This window comes from Erpetoichthys calabaricus, chromosome 1, assembly GCF_900747795.2.
Source record: "Erpetoichthys calabaricus chromosome 1, fErpCal1.3, whole genome shotgun sequence".
Lineage (NCBI taxonomy): Eukaryota > Metazoa > Chordata > Cladistia > Polypteriformes > Polypteridae > Erpetoichthys > Erpetoichthys calabaricus.
The window spans coordinates 55,476,847-55,496,436 of NC_041394.2; the positions used below are offsets into that span (position 1 = coordinate 55,476,847).

The 19,590-nt window shown below is 39.4% G+C and overlaps 1 protein-coding gene across 1 annotated transcript in view; it reads left to right on the plus strand.

The window, feature by feature from the left end:
* The first annotated feature begins 1,171 nt into the window (after window positions 1-1,171).
* aebp1a (AE binding protein 1a) overlaps window positions 1,172-19,590 on the plus strand; it is a 71,213-nt gene continuing 52,794 nt past the window's right edge. The window contains 1 exon segment of the mRNA XM_051920210.1: window positions 1,172-2,335. Coding sequence (XP_051776170.1) covers window positions 2,062-2,335 — 274 coding nt within the window. The 5' untranslated portion in view covers window positions 1,172-2,061.

Genomic DNA, 19,590 nt, shown 5'->3' on the forward strand with positions numbered 1-19,590 from the left:
CAACCCAACTGAGTTATACTGAAGGTCTGATAAAAAAGTGTTGAGTCCACAGGTAAAGTGCTGTTAATAAGAGTGCTTAATGCCTTGAATCACTGTTCAGCATGTTTTTGTAGGATGTATCTTTCTTAATTCTGTGATATCAAATGACCATCTCCCCGTATATATTGAAGAATGTGGACCCTAAGTTATCCCTTGTTAAACATGTGTGATAAGAGCTCTTTCATGTTTCTTTTGGAGAGGCAGATTCATGTTATCCTTTATAATTTTAGGGGGATGGAAAGTTGCCAATATTAATGGGTATCTCCATCATTATTGGTGTGTGTGTGTGTGTGTGTGTGTGTGTGGGTGGGTGGGTGGGGGGGGCGTCTTTGATGAGAGTCATTGATTGAAAGGTATACAGATAAACATCCTTCTTTACACTGGAAAGGCCACAAATGAGCCTTTCTTTATTTTACGTGGAGGTTAGATACATATATAAACCTCCTTCATCTTTGGGTCATGTGAATGTGCAACCTTCGTTATTTTGGAATATTTAGAATAGTTCCACTCCCTATACTTGGGGTGTTCAGATTAAAACCTTAATTTATCCCTTATTTTGGTAAACTAGACAATCTCATTTAATCTGTGAGGGCGAGGTGTAGATGTAAATCCTTCTTTATCCTTTGAGGCATGTGGATGTGCACATCCCTTTATTGTTGGGGGATTAAGTGAACATTATTATCCTTGGGATGTGCAGGTAAACATCCTTTATCATTTGAGAAGTGGAGATGTAAATGAATGTGGCCTTTCCTCGTTTTTGCAAATCCAAATGGCTACCATCCATTACTTTTTATGGGGTAAACAATAGGCACTCTCTTTACAATCCTGAGGTTGTGTTGGGGGTAGGGGTAGGGAGTGTGAGCAACCTTGTTTATATTCCAGGTATCCGATGTGCTGTCAGAATAACTGCACCCCTCTCTGCTCTGTTCGGAGAGCCTGAACTTTCGCGCACCAGTGCAGCCAAGTTTGAGTCGACGTATTCCATGGATTTACATGGTTGGTAAGAAGCCAAGTGCACACATTTTTTTTTTTTTTTGGTTATTATTATTGTTGTTTTTGCAGTGCTTGAAAATATGGGGGGCGGGCTTCAGGTTTCATCCACGTTTTATAAGAAATGAGAGCAGCTGTCAAGTTTGCGCAGACAAGAGTTGGAGAGAGAGCGGAGAAACCCGACACGACAGACAGCCTTATCAGCTCCCGAGCACTTCCCATAAACGTCTTCACTCAACTGGAGGTTTTATTATTTTTTCCCCCTCTCCTCAAACTTTTTGAAGGTTCGCTGGGGGGAAATGTAATTTTCCTTTCGAGTCCGCTTAATAGATACATTGTATGCCGCTCAGCTGTGTCTTTCTCTGCGGATAGCAACCCGTCCGCCTCTTCTTGAGAGCAGCACTAGGCACTAATTTCACTGGTGGATTTTTACAGTCTGTCCCCTTCCCCCTACCTCCTCCGCTGTGTGGGAATAGTGCAACCCAACGTTTTTGTTAGTTCTAAAGACAATCTGTGGATTGAATGTGCCGGACCCTCAGGATTATATCATTCCAGCGTTTTCTATCTTTTCCATTTCACATTTGCCAGGAAATCAGTGGCGCATAACCTTTAAATTATCGTCATTCCGTTACTTTTTATATTTTCCGTTGAATGGACAAACTCAAGCAAAGACGTCTCTCCAATTTTACCAGATATTTCGGTTCTTTAGTTTTGTCGACGAGTGGTACGGAGGCTTCAGATTTTAGATAAATACCGTCAGAGCTGGGCACTCGAAAGTAAAACGGTATAAACTAAAGTAAATGATGATTTAAAGTATCATTCATTTATTCCTTTGTTGTGCTTTGTTTTGTGTTGCAAGCGCAACTGGTCATGGAAAACGTGATTATTTAGAATTATACCTTTTATGAAATGCAACGTTTTTTTTAATTTTTACTTTGTTAAGTTTCATACAAACTGTGATACAGTTAATTATTTTTCCCAATATTAATTCAAAACACCCAGTTGTTTTAGAAAAAGAAACTGTAAGCAAAGATGGATGGAAAAACGGCGACGTACACCTGCACATTCCTTGTAGCAGTCTGCCTACTTTTATGGGTTGTCCCCAGCAGCTCTAAGGCATTGGCTTTGGAGGAGGATGTTAGTGATGTTCAGCAAAGTCTTCTTCAAGGCAGGAGGGCAATTTCTAAAAGACATGAAGAGACTAGAGAAGATCCAGCTGGCTTATTACCTGAAGAAATTTCTGACACTAAGAAAAATTTGAAGGCTAAAGCCAAATCCAAAAAGTCAGTGGTTGAAAATGCAGAAGGTAAGGAGCAGAATTTCTCTCCATTTGACAAAGTAATGTGAGTCACTCACTTGAATTCTCTGTTATAAAATAATAATTTTAAAATAAGTTTGACAATGCTTTTAAAATGAACGTGGAAGACAAAAATGTATCTTTTTGCAGTTTGGAGTCAAATATGCCAATAGCAGCATACAAACAAACAAAAAATAATTAAGTAATTATTTGAAACAGGTGATACAACAAGTTAAAAGCAGTAATAAAATAGTCCACAGTGATGAATGAAATGTATTGCCTGACATGCTGTTGTCTGATGTACAGGCTGAATTGTTGAGGTCAGTGCTTCCTTGTTGCCTGCAGCATAGCAGCTTCTTTACAGGTAGTGCTTTAATATAGATGGAGTGGTGGGGAGGGAATCTTTCATTAACCTGTATGTCAGAGGGGTCAAGAACTTTTAAATCAATTCTCACAATCACTTGAGAAAATAATGGATAAGTCAAAAGAAAGAAAAATGCTCCAAGGAACTGTCAAAGTTACAGCTTTCAGTTTATCAGTCTTGTATGTTTGGAGAATTTGTGTCGATGTAAACTGAAATGTATGCATGTGAACGTTTGTTTATCTGTGTATATTGAAGCATAATACATTCACACAAATTTGGAGTATTTGTAAGGTATGTTCATAAATAATTTTTGATTAAACCAGTATTTAGAATCGTTCCACTTTAATAAAATAATTATGAACATGAGCAGTAATGTCTATTTTACATCCATGTGTGTAGATACTTGTGTATCTAAGACTCTGTAAAGTTTTTAATTCGGTCAGGTAGATCAAAGGTATAAAGAAGCCTAACCTAAATTAACCTATGCCACCTGAACATGCATCTGAAGTACCATTATTTCCAGTTCACATTCACACATTTCAAGCAATATTAATAACAGTAGCCCTCTTACAGCATCCAGAAGCAAGCTGATTGAGGTTTGAAGATGGCAATGAAAACTGGCAACTGCGTTATCCTATAAACCTGGTTCTCATTAAGCAGCAATGGCTTCTAGTTGATGTTGCTCTATTGATTAACAAATAATTTCTATAAGATAAATTAATTTGTTATTGTTCTGGTATAGATAGAGATACAGCAGAGAGAACTTTTCTAAAGAAACAGGAGATGGGCGAGACAAAAAATGTTGTCAAAGTTAAGGTCTAGCTATTTTCAAAGATATACCGAAAAATTACTTCTTATGCATTACTATAACAATGTTGAGATAAAAAAGGTTTTTATTTTCAGTCCATAATCTTGGACAACATGGAAGTGCACACAACTAGCCTTTATATTGTTGTGATGGTCACATAAAGCATTCTGACTTCTGAATTTCTGTGGTTAGAACTAGGCAAGCAGCTATAAACAAAAATGCTCTAAAATGTCAGTGTGTGTAAAACAAAATGATACTGTGATGTAATAAAAAGTCATAAAACAGAAAGTGAAGATGGATAAAAGAATCTAATTTTCCATACATAAAAACCCATAAATATGGTAAAACAAGTAAATTTTACAAAAATAAAGATAGAAAAATAAAAGCTTTGCCAATTCATAACAGCTATATTGGAACTATTAAATTTGTTTAAATGATACATATGTATGAAAAACAAGTGTGAACACAATCTATTTTCAGGTAGATCAGGGTTAGGTTAGTCTGTTTAGCACAGCATTGGCTATTGCTCTTCATTCTTCTAAAGGATTTCTTAACACAGAGGTCTATAGCGTTAGTCCTGCCAACTACACTGATCTGTGGGCACATGATGTTCAAAACAGTTTCTAGTGCCCCCTTTTGAAATGAATATATTTCTTATAGTTATAAACTCAATTAAAATTATATGTGCTTTTTATATAATTGAAATTATATATGTTAAAATATATGCTTTTAGTGTCCTCTTTGCATATGTTGAACTTTCTCATACTGCTTTGCCCTCTGTTATCTTGAAACAGCCACCTGTAGTTTCAGTGAAAGAATGTGAGTGTAGGTATGGCTTCCAAATTTCTCAGACTTAAATGTGGACTTTAGGAGACATCATTTAGTTTCTTGCTTTGGAGTCTTATCACTTTGTTTTTAGGGTTTCCTAGATTGTGTAAATCTGTCATCTTACTGTGGGGTGAGGAATTGACCGCTGGAAATATGAGGGAGGTCATTGTTCCTTTGCACGCAATGCAGCTGTTTGTTGGCATTACTAGAAATTCAAAAATGAACTTTCCCTTCAGCCATTCAATTTTCCCTGCAATCTTTGACTACTTTCTGGTGCAGCAACAGTAATTTACAGTTGAGTGCAACATACTGTGAAAAAAGTCCCACATTCAATGTTGGCAGAAGATGAAAAAAGTCAGAATATAAAACCATGTCATAAATATCAAAGCATTTTACAATCAATAGTTCAGCACATATGTTCTTGCATTGTGCTGAATATAATGGATTAAGTTTCTCTGATCAATGCACTTTGGTGAGTTTAAATTTGAGTTCTTATATTGTATAAGTTTAATCATTTATTACTTTTTCAAATAAAAATTATTTGGTGGCCTATAGGCATTTTGGCATAAGATTTAAGGCAAAATGCTGTTGCTCCAGTCTCCGCCACTGACTCACTGTACCACTTTCAGTGAGTCATGTCACTTACCAGATGCTCAACCTGTAAGGCTATGTCATGTCATATCATGCCATTTTCTAACCCACTTAATCCAGACAACGGTCAGGGTGTCTTGGGCTACAGCCTATTTCAGATAGCATAAGGCGCAGGGCATGAACAAACCCTGGACAGGGCACCAGTCCATCCAAGGGTGAGCATACACACATACAAAGGTTTGTATGTATCTCTGCAAACTGCAAGTAAATTCCAGTAATACACAATTTTAATCAACAGCAAACAATTAAGCCGCTCCAGTGCTGAGAGATAAAAACAAAAGGCTAAAAAACAAACACTTGGAACAATAAAACTGTTTCTTATATAGGGTTTGACCCTGCTTAAACTTTCTGACACTACATCTGTGAAGCATGTTATAGTGAAATTCAGTTTGGAAATATACTATAGCAGCATATTAAGGCTGCTACTTAATTCCCCAACACTGATTTATGATGTGATTATGAGTGAGCCATGTCATCTGCCAAATGCAATATTTGTAGTAATATGGAAACAATAGGACCGTAATCCAGTTCAGCATATGACTACACTAAAATCTTTATGTTGTTAGGACCTTCCCCATCATTGACTCTCTGGGTAACTTTGAAGAAGTATTGTCACCTACTAAATCCATCCATCTATTATCCAACCCACTATATCCTAACTACAGGGTCACGGGGGTCTGCTGGAGCTAATCCCAGCCAACACAGGGTGCAAGGCAGGAAACAAACCCCGGGCAGGGTGCCAGCCCACCGCAGACCTACTAAATGCTTTAGCTAGATGCAACTATGCTATATTTGTGCCTTGAAATGGGTTATACTTTGAAAAGGTATTGTATAAAATTATAAAGTTGCTGGTTTATTTCCCACCTTTGACTCAGTTTGTGACCCTAACTGACTAACATTACTCTCAAAAGACCTCTATGGTAGAAATATTATATCTGACATTGAGAGGCATTATGATTCATGCAGTTAAAGACCACTGTGTCACTTGAATATGTTGGTACTAACTTCACATAAGGAAAAGCCAAGGAATCTCAGACACAGCGTGCAAATAACAGAGGGTGAACAGCAAAGCTAGCTCTAGGTGTTTACCTTAAGAAATACTGCTGTTAATGCTGTCAGTTCAACAGAAAATTAATTAGAAAAGGAGACCTGAGGTTGCCAAAAACGTTTGCACTCCAAATGGGCTGCTTTCCTTTCTAAGGCAGATGTGACCCCCATAAAAATGTGAGTCAAGGTTGTTTCTGACCTCTCTAAGTAGGCCCAGGGGATATTTTCTTTTCTGGACAGATTATGAGCAGAACGCCTTACTTGATTTCTTCATTTCCTGCTAAGGCTGGTCCTGCTTTCTTGTTCCTTTTTCCTCATCTTTTAGTAACTCTCTACAGCTGTCTGCCAGTTTCTGCACTAGGTAAAAGCTATCTGGCTATGACATTGAAATTAAGAGACTAAAGGAATTGTTCATCATATTTCCTGCAGGCCCAACCAGGATAAAAAATACACAACTCTTTATAAACTAAAAATAAATTTCTTTCCCTGGAATTTCTCTAGGTCACTCATGCCTTCTGGATTCCTGCTGCCTTGCACTTGGAATTTATGTTGTGTTGTGACAGTCTGTCCACTGCAGGGCACATTCATACACATACTCTCGTCCACACAGTTTTGAAGACAAAACAAAGAGTGTACAGACACTACACAGACATAACCAATTTAGGATCTGAACTTACTCCAATGATTCTGTGAAGCAACTTCAACAGGCACTACACCAATGTGATATGCAATGAGTGGATGAGTATGCATAACTGTAAACTCTTTATAGACAGAATGTGGTGTGAATGTGAACTCAAAAATTGTTTCCAGTATTCTTCCACATTCCAATCTGAAGTTGTCTTTAACAAATGGAAACAGCTTTGCTGTATGTACATAACGGTATGATGTTACCAAGCTTATCATTACTGCCAATTTATTCCACTGATATTAAGCATTTTGAAATTGTAAAAAAGGTGAAAAGATAACCCTGTTTCATGGAGCAATATTTCCCAAGTTTATGAGCAGTGAAACGTTTAGGCTTCTGAATATTTGACCGTGGTGTAGTATGGAATAATTTGAACCTTAAACAGTGCAAGTGTCAAGCTGGCCTACAACCATCATGTCCCAACCGATAACAAACCATGTAGGAAAAGTATAATATGGAAGATGTAGAAATAATTTTAGTGAAAAAGATACAAAAAAAGTGGAGAGTGGCCAATTTAGTTTGGTGGTGCAAGTTTCGCAAAGCAAAATGTTACAAAGTAGCTGGGTCAGTTCAGGGTGAGTCAATGTAGGCTAAATAAACTTTCCCATTATTACACTTTTTAATTTATGTGTGGTGTGTGCATTGTAACCCTGAGCTTCATTATGAAATGATTTGTTTACATTGTCAGCAGCCATAGTGAGTATTCACGTTCTTTGAACTTCTTAATTTTTTATTATGTTAAATTCTGAAATTGTATTTAATTTGGATTATTTTTATAAATTGTCAACACAAAACACATTGCAATGTCAAAGTGAAAGCAAAATGCTACATCCACCTGTAAATTTCCAAGCCTGCTTCATCCAGTTTTAGAGATGTGAAGAGCCACAGCCTATTTTGACAGGAAGGCTGGAACAAATCATAGGCCAGGTGCCTACCATAGCAATGAACACTCAAATACCCCTCTGCTCCGACTTTGATACCAGGATGACTTTGTTAAAATAAATATTCCTCTAAATTAATTATTAAGAACAACTGAAAATTTTTAATGTTTCTATGACATCTCTAAATTGACTCTGGTGCAAAAAAAACACCTGTGTCATAAGGGTTTGGAACCTGAGTTACATACCTATAGTCCTACAGTTGGGTATTATATCATCTGATAAAGTGGCAGAGGCAGCAGAAGGGTGGGGTGAGAAAATGCAGAAACGCAAAAATGAAATGAATGTAACATTCTCAAACATTCTAATATAATGGCTCATATAAATAATACATACAGTACTATAGAGTGTAGTTCTGAACTTAAAAACACACATGATTGCATTACCACATCACACATGCATGCCGTCATGGGTAAGCACTAGTTATGAATTTTAGGATTCACAAAAAAACAGCGAGAAAGGCTCTCTTTGTTTTAACTTTAATTAAACTCATGTACTTTTTTTGCTTGAAGCCAATGAACAACTTTATCTGGTCAAATCTGCAATGACAAAGTGCACAAAGAAGAGCATAATCACAAATGGGAGAGAGAGAAATCGTCTTAATGAAGAAAATGACTGCATAAAAAAACCAAAACAAATATGTTAGAGGAAGGAGGGCAACTGAAATGATAAAGATTTAGACAAAACAAGTAACACTGAAAACAGTGCAACACATGCAGATGGTAACTTTAATAGCAAGAGAGATAAATATTCTGGAAGTGATGAAAACAACATGGTCAGTGGCCCATCAAAATTTACCAGTACTAAAAATGTTAACTTAGAGCTCTGACTGCTCTGAAGAAAAGGTATCTGAACTGGTTTCCAAAATCAGATGCTTACTTGTAATGTTGTAAGAAGTGTAAGCCTCAGCTGGTACTACATTAGATCCTACAGTATTACTTGTTAAGTGGCCAGAAGTTACTATCAGCGACTAACTATCAACTGTGACAAATGATGCCAAAAGACATGATAAAGGTTTGGGGCAGCCAACCGTATATTGTATCCTGGCTGCTAAAATTGCAATAATTAAACAGAGATGTTCACACGACTAAGTCCAAAACAGAACTGATCACAGACAGTCAAGATGATGGCTTTAAAGGCCCGTTGAGGAAGTGACGTTATCTCTGGGGCTGGAACCGGAAGTGGTGTTGCTGGGTACCGGACATGACATCATGTCTGGGACCAGGACTGGAAGTGACATTATCTCTGTGGGGCCGGAAAACTGGAAGTGATGTTATCCCGGGAATGGTCTGCAAGTAGCTGAGAAAGACAGTTAGCACACCCCGCCACCCCCTTGTCGGTGGTGGAATTACCATTACTCAGGCCCTTTAGCTGCCTCCTACTCGCACGTGTGTGAGTTGGGTCGGGCGTCCTGCACCGAGAGATCGTGGGCAGGAGAGAAAGCATCCGCATTGGCATGGAGAGAACCCTTACGATGAATCAACAAAAACTTGTACGGTTGAAGGTCAAGAAACCACCTAGTGACCCATGGATTTGACTCGTTGTGATGGGCCATCCACTGTAAAGGGGCATGGTCCGTCACCAGAGTGAACTCCCAGCCCAAGAGGTAGTACCTCAACTGTGTTATCACGATGGCTTCCCTTTCCACAGCGGCATACCTGGTCTCCTGATCCAACAGTTTCTGACTGAGGTACATAACGGGATGTTCAACACCATTGACGCTTTGGCTCAGCATGGCCCCAAGCCTGTGTCAGAAGTGTCTGTCTGGAGTATAAAAGGGAGAGAAAAATCAGGAGCTTTTAATATTGGTGCTGAAGTAAGAGACTGTTTCAAGTCACAAAATGCAGCATCTGTCTTGTCAGTCCATACCACATTGTTAGGAGCTCTCTTTGTTAAATCCATCAAGGGTGCCGCTCTCTCCGAAAACTGCGGTATGAACCTGGAAAACCCGAGAAATGCTTGGACTTGCTGCTTGGTTCGCGGACGGGACCATTTTAAAATGGCATCTAATCTTGAACACTATGGCTTCACGGTACCCCGACCTGCCAGGTAGTCCAAATATTTGGCGTCTTTGGTTTGGTACGAAGCCCGGCTTCTCCTAGTGTCCGCAATACCTCTGTGACCTGCTGTATGTTTTCCTTCCATGTGCTGGAATAGATGACAATGTCGTCCAGGTAGGCAGCATTGTACGCATTATGGTGGCGGAGCACTTTGTCCACCAGACGTTGGAAAGTCGCAGGAGCCCCATGTATCCCGAATGGAAGGACATGATACTGCCAGTGTCCACTAGGGGTGCTAAACGCGGTTTTGACCTTTGCAGAATCCGTTAAAGGAATCTGCCGTACCCCTTTGTCATGTGAAGTGTGGTCAGAAATTTCGCTTGGTCAAGCCTTTCGAGGAGGTCAAATTGGGAGACCTGGTTATGCTGATGGAAGTCATTGCAAAACCTCCAACTTCCATCAGGCTTACTAACCAAGACAATCGGACTGGACCAGGTACTATAACTTTCCTCTATCACTCCTAGTTCCAGCATTTGCTTGATTTCCAGTTCCACTTCTGCTTTCTTTGCCTCGGGAAGTCTATAGGGATGCTGTCAGACTATAACCCCCAGCTCAGTCACTATGTTGTGCACAATCAGAGAGGTCCTTCCAGGTTTTTCACTCACCATCTCTGCAACGGACAGGATAGCTGATTCCAGCTTCTGCCTCTGTCTAATAGTTAACTCCTTGCCAAAATTAAGGATGTCTGCGTGAGCAAAGAATGAGAGGGGCTGATCAGGATCCCTCTCCTTCCACGGCTTCAGCAAGTTCACATGATAAATCCGCTCACTTGGTTGACAATTGGGTTGTTTCACCAAATAGTCAACAAGCCCTTTCCTCTCCTTAATTTCATAAGGGCCTTGCCAATGGGCAAGTTGTTTTGAATGGGAGGTGGGAACTAGTACCATGATGCAATCCCCCAGATAGAATTCTCAGAGCGTTGTGCCTCGGTCATAATAGTGGGCCTGTGCTGATTGCGCTTCTTTCATATGACTTTTTAGAATAGGTCGGATCTTTCCAAATCTATTGCGTAATTGCGCGATATATTCCAATATATTTGTAGAGGGAAGAGCCTCTCCTTTCCAGCCTTCTTTCAAAATATCTAATATCCCCCAGGGCTGTCATCCATATAACAATTCAGATGGTGAGAACCTCGTAGAGGCTTGTGAGACATCCCAATAGGCAAAGAGAGTGAGGGGAAGGAGCTGATCCCAATTCCTCCCATCCTCGGTGACCACCTTGTGAAGCATCTGCTTGAGAGTTTGATTAAACCTCTCCAGTAGACCGTTGGTTTGAGGATGATACACCACGGTCTTTAACTGCTTTATCTTCAGTAACTTGGCTGTTTCCCTGAACGTTTCTGAGGTAAAAGGCATCCCTTGGTCTGTTAGGACTTCTTTAGGGATGCCTAGTTGCGCAATGACCCCCACCAATTCTCGTGCGATTGCCTTAGATGTAGCTGAGCGTAAAGGAACAGCTTCCGGGTATCGGGTCGCATAATCTATGAGGACTAATATATATTTGTGTTCACGGGCTGAGGGCTCTAGGGGTCCTACTATATTGACTCTTGATTCTTTTGAAGGGAACATCAATTACGGGAAGGGGAATGAGAGGAGCATAGTACCTCCTAGGAATTTGCCGCAATTGACATTCAGGAGAAGAATTACAAAAATGGTGCACCTCCTCGTTAATTCCCGGCCAATATAATTGGAGCTTGATTGACTCTAATGTTTTGTCAAAGCCTAAATGGCCTCCAAGGTTTGGACATGTGCTAACTCACAAAACTGCCGCCAGTAAGTTAGTGGAACTAATAGCAGTTTCTGGACCTCTCCCTCATGCTCTGTGACCTGATATAATAGATCATTTTCTATTACAAAGTGAGGTCCCTGTGGCATGGGCTGTTGTGTGTGTTGGCCGTTGACTAGAGCCACTGCATTTTTTGCAGATTTTGGGAGTCATCGTAACACTGCTCCCTGTAGACAGAAGCTGGCCTTTCTCTAAACTGAAAGTGTATTTTGGAGAGAGGATCCAGTCGGACCTCAAGGGGCGGGGATTCTTCCCGACTGGTCGAGGCACGGGTGGATGACATGTTTGCCTGCGACAGACCAGGAGTCTCCCCGTCCTCCTGGTGGGTTTCCATAACTCTCTCTGCCGGCTGATTACACTGTGTGGAGACAACTTGAGACTGTTCATTTCCGTCTATCACTAGACCTAAGCTTTGAACGGGAGTAGTCGATATTCTAGCACATTTATTATTAGACCAGTCCTGTCCCAGAATTACTCGAAAAGCTTGATTGTGGAGGACCGCCATTAGAAATTTTTTCAGCGATCCCCCCTGACTAACAAAACATAGGGTGGTTTTGTATTTGCATGTTTCACCGCGTATACATGTACAGTAATCCCTCCTCCATCACGGGGGTTGCGTTCCAGAGCCACCCGCGAAATAAGAAAATCCGCGAAGTAGAAACCATATGTTTATATGGTTATTTTTATATTGTCATGCTTGGGTCACAGATTTGCGCAGAAACACAGGAGGTTGTAGAGAGACAGGAACGTTATTCAAACACTGCAAACAAACATTTGTCTCTTTTTCAAAAGTTTAAACTGTGCTCCATGACAAGACAGAGATGACAGTTCTGTCTCACAATTAAAAGAATGCAAACATATCTTCCTCTTCAAAGGAAACAGAGAGGAAAGCAAACAAATCAATAGGGCTGTTTGTTTTTAAGTATGCGAAGCACCGCCGTTACAAAGCTGTTGAAGGCGGCAGCTCACACCCCCTCCGTCAGGAGCAGAGAGAGAGAGAGAGAGAAACAAAGTCAAAAATCAATACGTGCCCTTTGAGCTTTTAAGTATGCGAAGCACCGTGCAGCATACTTAAAAGCTGCACACAAAAGGTAGCAACGTGAAGATAATCTTTCAGCATTTTTAGACGAGCGTCCGTATCGTCTAGGTGTGCGAACAGCCCCCCTGCTCACACCCCCTACGTCAGGATCACAGATAGTCAGCGCAAGAGAGAGAGAAAGAAAAGTAAGTTGGGTAGCTTCTCAGCCATCTGCCAATAGCGTCCCTTGTATGAAATCAACTGGGCAAACCAACTGAGGAAGCACGTACCAGAAATTAAAAGACCCATTGTCCTCAGAAATCCGCGAACCAGCAAAAAATCCGCGATATATATTTAAATATGCTTACATATAAAATCCGCAATAGAGTGAAGCCACGAAAGGCGAAGCGCGATATAGCGAGGGATCACTGTAATACTGGTTTTTATTTTAATCCATGGTCGCGGTAAGATATATCGGCAATCAACAATGGAAATGTTGCTGCTGGAGTCAAACAAGGCTTCAGGTTTATAACCATTAACGATTACAGGTCCTGTATGTGACACCTTCAGGGGGTTGGTAAGTGCACATAAACCGCCTCTCCCCTTCCACTTGCATTCCTTCTCGCTCCCGGGCTGATTGCACGCCCAGCAGCTCGGAGACTCTGGAACAAGCTCTGGTTTATGTTTATGTAAGACTTACATATTAGAACATAATCTCTAGAGAATCCACTAGAGGATCGTTCTGCTCCCCTAGATTTCGAGGCTGGCTGGTTTTATGAGTCTTACTAATTCATTCATCAAATGAAAAGTTACCCAGACTGGCTGGGCAAAGTTTCTGGGGAGGCACTGTAATAATAAGTAGCAGGCTACTTGCTGCACTATCTGGTCGAGGGTTAGCTCAGTTGGCTGTAGCCATAATGCCACCTGTCCTCACAGGGCCATAGCTTGCCCCTGGATCGACGCCTCTGGATCGAATTCCCACAGTTTCATTTTACTTGCCTATTGGTCTGGGGACAGCCCATCTTTAGCTGGGATCTTAATATCAATGGGCGGCTCAGCTCTCTCCTCATAGAGAACATAATAAGCCCTTTTCATTTCATCCCCAGAAACCAGCCTACATCTGTATGTCTCTTCCACACTCTCCCTTTGGTTTAGTACCAGCCCGGAGTTACTATATGGGAGTGAAACCTGTCCCAAGTCGTTCCTGACCCCTGAACAAACTCCCCACCCGGGAACTCAGTCCCAGTACTTTCCCACCTGGTTAGATCTTTGTCCTGGTCCCGGTTTCTTCAGGGAACCCATCCTGCTGGCTACATCACTGTGACAAATAATGCCAAAAGACATGATAAAAGTTTGGGGCAGCCACCCGTATATTGTATCCTAGCTACTAAAATTGCAATAATTGAACAGAGATGTTCACACGACTGAGTCCAAAACAGAACTGATCACAGACAGTCAAGATGCCGTCTTTAAAGGCCAGTTGAGGAAGTGACATCATCTCTGGGGCCAGACCCGGAAGTGATGTTGTTGGGACCGGAAGTGACATCATTTCTGGGGCCAGAAGTGACATTGTCTCAGGGCCCGGAACCAGAAGGGACGTCATCGAGGGTGCTGGAACCTGGTGGGATTTCCCGGGAATGGTCAGCAAGTAACTGAGAAAGACAGTTAGCACATTCCGCCACCCCCTGGTCGGGGGTGGAATTACCACAACTCAGATCCTTCAGCTGCCTCCTACTCGAAAGTGTGTGACATAGCGTAACAACCTTCTGGTCTGTCACAGTGCCATTGACATCCCAGGCTGTGGTGCAGCATGCTCTCTACTGCTCACCTGTAGAAGTTTTGTATCTGGAGACATGGATTGAACTTTGTCAATATTCTCAATAAGACATGTCATGTTGAGGGACCTTGGCATTGATTTGATTATTTAGACTCCTTAGACTATAAAGCTTCTTGCTCTTCATAAAAGCATGCTCAGTGATGTCAACAAATAATATAACCTTTTCCAAGACATTATAAGTTGTCCCTGAGCTTCTTTGTTTTGCTGATGTTATTTGAGACATATTGTTGTTACCACATTTTAGTCAAGAGTTTGACCTCCTATTCTAATTTTTTTTGTCATTGTTGGGAATCAGACTCATTGCCATTGTGACCCAAGCAGACTTAGTTTGACAGCTTGCAAGACTTTTTATTGTCAATGCTAAGCAAGATTTTTGGCTCAGGCATCTTGAGGACGCCTTTCTTACTGTGAGCTGTGGTGGTCACAACATCCTGGAGCAGAGGTTGTTCAATTCCTTGGACCTAAAAGATCTGGGGATGTAAAAGACAAAATACATGTATTAAAGAAAAGAGAAATCTTGGAGAAAACTCATTTAACTCTGACATTCTTAGAACTTTTGTGAAGATTAATCTTCCTGCAGGGCAATGACCTAAATGAAACACCATTGCCACAAAAAAGTGGTTTAAAAATGAAAACATTAACATTCTGGAGTTATCAGAGCATGGATGCCACCCCTGTCTACAATATAAAACACCACATAAGAACTGCTCTTCTTTAGTGGACCTTATATAACTTCAAGGAGTTTCAGCAAAGCAGAACAGACAGTCAGTGTTAAGATGTGCAAAGCTGGTAGAGGCTTGTTTTAAACATTTTGCTACTATAATATAAAAGAAGAGACCTATTGCAAATCTTGAATAAAAAGGGCTGGATACCTTTGGAATATGTTATTTTCTATCCACTTAGAGAAGCATGATGGAATAATTGTTAACAGTGGTCTCTCACAGCATCAGCGACTTTCTTTCTAATCCTGGTTCTGTCATTGTGTTTACTTTGCACCTTTTTTTTTGTGTGAGTTTTCTCTCTATACTCTGGTTTTCCTCTCACATCCCAAAAATGGGTGTATGGTGGTGGATGTGCTTTGTGATGAACTGGTGTTCCATTCAGTATTGGTACCTACCTGATATCCCTGCAACTGGACAGAGTGGCTACAGAAGATGGATCACTGTTTTTAATTATATTTGATTTGGATCATTTGCTTGCACTTTAATAGTATAGGGTTTTATGTATTGATCACTGGCAAATGTCTCTATTCAGCACAATAAGATTCCATATTGTTTAACAAAACAAAATTTAGAAAAGTCTGAAGGGGGTGCTCACTCATTCCATGCAAACAGTCACTCATTGTGTTGTCAATTTGTCCAGAGGCTAAGAGAACATTTGGTTCCATTGCGCACAGCTCTGGGGGCTAAAAGCATACTGAGAAGGCTACGCAAGTACATCGTAATTGTGAGCAAGGATGTCTTACTCTTCATTGACTTATAATAGGACATGGCTGGCATCCAGTCTGAAGCACTGAGGGGCGAAACCACTGAGCTGTTTTTTTTTATAGTGTAGAAACAAAGGAACATCATATTTTCAAAACCGAGCATTTGGCGGCCTTCATTGAGTAAGAAGCAAATGTTTGTATTTAGGTCAGGACCACCACTGATTGTAATTATAAAAGGAATGATTGGTTTCAGAAGAAGAGAAGGGGGATAATTTCTGACAGATTGGCTTTCAGGTTGAGAAACTAATATACAGTTATTTTACTTAAGTTTGCCACAACAAACAGTAAACACTCAGCACACTGATTAACCTCTGAAGGGACCATGATTTAGTTTCTGCGAGTTTCCATTTTTAAACACTTTAGAACACATCACACTAGGATCATAGATCCCATTAGAAAGTTAGCATTTTAGGCCTTTTATGTAGCAGAAATATTATGAACAAGACAATAATAGTGAACATACTGTACAGTATTACTGTAAGACAGAGGCAGAGGGCAAGGTCCCAAGAGTGCAGTATTAGAGCAATTCAGACATTAGTGAATTGTCATGTACTATATGCTGTCTTGTAGACAAGAATAGTCAGAGCTGTCTTGGGTGAATTCTAGCTTATACTGTGTTCTTTAGGCATGCTTCCCCCAAGACTACCACTTGGGTGCATCTGTTACAAATTAATGGATGTATCTAAGAAGGTGATGCACACACAGAATTAAAAGATCCTAGAACTTGGCAAAATAAATTGGAAGGTTTACTTTCCATGCATTATGGTCTATCTTTATTTAGTGATTTCTGTTTGAGCAGCTGTTATTGCTATAAGCTCCAAGAACCTGGTTTTAAATGCTGATTCAGACACTGTCTGAGTGGAGTTAATTTGATCTCTTCAAGACTGCCGGGGTTTTCTCCAGTTGTTCCTCAATCCTGAGACATCAGTAAGACATTAGGGTCATTGTCCCAGAAGGGTATGTGTGTGAGTGGGCTTGATGTTTAGGGTTGGTTAATACTTTAAAGCCAATGCTTTTGGGATACGTATGTGACCTTGTAGTTGACAAAGCAGGTAAACAAAATGGATGGAAGTTTATTTTACTTAAGGTGTTTCTTTTTTACGGATTATGTGTGTAATGAATATAATAATATAATTTAATAACATGAAGTTAATGGGAGGACTGAAAAGTCTGTCTTTCATTAATTATTAGTCACCAACCTGGTAGAAAACAGTAAGTCTTTGGGTTGTTGCTGTGCAGGTTACTTAGAATGTCAATCCCAAATACATGTGTAAGAATTCTTTTTGTTTTATTAGGTTCTTTCTTACTAGTTTAGGTAAGATCTGCTCATACAAGACTTCCAGCTGCACCCCTGTCTCCTTTACAAAAAAAATTAAAGAAAGTTCATTATTGCTAACAGAAATGCAGTGAAGCATGTTCACATCAATCATTCATTTATTTATAGTGTACCATTTACAGCATGTTTTATCCCAAGGCACAATACTTTACATAACCAAATGAGTCATAGTAAATTATAGTCAATCAGTTGATTAGTAGATTTAATGTTTTTACAGCCATAGGTTAATCTCCATGTAATTATGACTTGCAAGTAAATTTCAATAAATACATTTGCGATAAATGTAAAGGTTGATGGTGATGCAGTTGGTAGAATTTCCAGCAGTACTTGAGCCCATGTTTGGGCGGCACTCTGCCTCTATTACTGTGCATATACTGTATTAAAGCACCTCATTTCCTGCAGAATTATAGCAGCCTCATGTACACTCCCACACTCACTCAACTGAACCAATTAAGACTTGCCAATGAGTCCAACATGTACACTATCATTGAAGAGCTTGGAATCACTGATAACGTTTCATGTTTTAATAAAAATTTAAACTGCTTTTTCAAGGTACCAATAAATTAATTAATATTATAGACAAGACATTTTTATTATTTTAAATTGCTATTACTGCTTGAAATGATAGATATATGATATATTATAAAGGTAATAAATAAATAATAATAATAATAGTAATAATAATAATAATAATAATAATTTACAAATTACTACAAACTACAAAGCCCCTCCCTTAGCTCACCCTTAATTAATCATGTTTTAATGTTAATTGACTAATAGAGAAACCTTTGTAATTGTGTTAACATAACAAAACCCCATTATTCTGTTCCATAAAGCAACTAAATTGTATTTCATTGGATTGTAAGGCATTGGCGTTCTTAAAGTTCAATTCTGGGTTCAAAACTGGCCAAAATGAAAAAGCTTTCTCAAGAAACATATCATCCTTTTGCCGTTTTTGTGAAATGAAGATTATTACATGTGACAAACAGCCAAGAAATTGAAGATTTCATACATTGGTGTCCACCACTGTCTCGAGAGAAGAGGGCAAACTGGATTTAACCAGGACAAAAAAGAAGCATAAGACCTAAGTGCTAAGTACTAATGTCATCTGCAGCAGCAAAAAGAAAGTTAAAATGGCAAAGAACACAGACATTGGACATTGGACTAGATGATTCCAAGCTTTTGCCCATTTTAACCTTTTGTTTTTTTATTTGGTAGTTTCAGATTATGTATTTTTCTTCAAAATTCTGGTTTTATGGCTTATATGCCAGAGTCATCTCTTCACTGTTGCAGAAGACTCATATTTAGCATGTGGCTCTTACACTTCTTTTTCTGTTCTGGTTAGATATCCAAAGAAACTGAAGTACCCAGAGGAGACTGTTGTGAAAATGGAGAGAATGTGCATTCACCACACAGACATTGGCTAGAACAAAACTTGAATTCAAGTCCCTGTTTTTTCTTTCATTATTTCATCCATAACTATCATGAATGTGAATTCCAGATAATGTTTAATTTGTATTACAAAAAGAAAGATAAAATTCTAAAACTAGTTTTATCTACTGATTTTTTTTTATTCTGCCATAACTGGAAAACTTAGATTTTTCTTGTGATGAGAGATCATCATGTTATGAATACGTTTGAGACAGTTTTTTTTTTTTTAATTTCCTGAAATTAAACTGGAACATGTGAGCAAAGCAGAAAGAGCAAACAGACAGTTTTCATTAGAGTAAGTTTCTTTATTGGTCTTATGACTTCTATCACTACCAGAGCTATCTTTGAAGTATTAGGAATACTAAAAAGAGACAATGGAAAGTATAGACACTCCATGATTTCATTTTATTTTCACATTGTGGATATGTGCATTTCCAAAATATTTAAGCTGACAGGTGACATCATATCAAATAGCACCAGTGTTACATTTCCAGATTATTCATGATATTCTACTTCATAATGCTTTCAGTTAGCCCTATACCATCCTTTACAGAAGTGGTTACTCACAGTATAACTTAATTTCCAGCACCATTTTGTTGCCTGAAATGCAGAAAGCATATTTTATGAAACCTAAACCTTTTCTGCTTTGAAGTAAACGTCATTTCTGTTGGCTCCCGATGTACCACCATTGTATAATCAGGCTCAAGGTTTGATCCAGAGAATTTACTTATGGTTTTGTGCTTTCTTGTAGTCTTGTCTGGGATGCTCATTTTTGAAAAAATGAATCCTTGATTTATGCTCCTTTTTGGGCATGTGTTGCCAAATATTTTGTGTATAATATATTTTATCTTTGGAGCAAAACAAAAGAGTATGTGCTGCTGCACATAAATCATTGGAATATTTTTTCTCCTTTTCTTTCTGCTTCCTGCAGGCATAATAGACACTTAATAAAAAACACAAGTCTACCACTTTATGTGGATAAACAGTAAG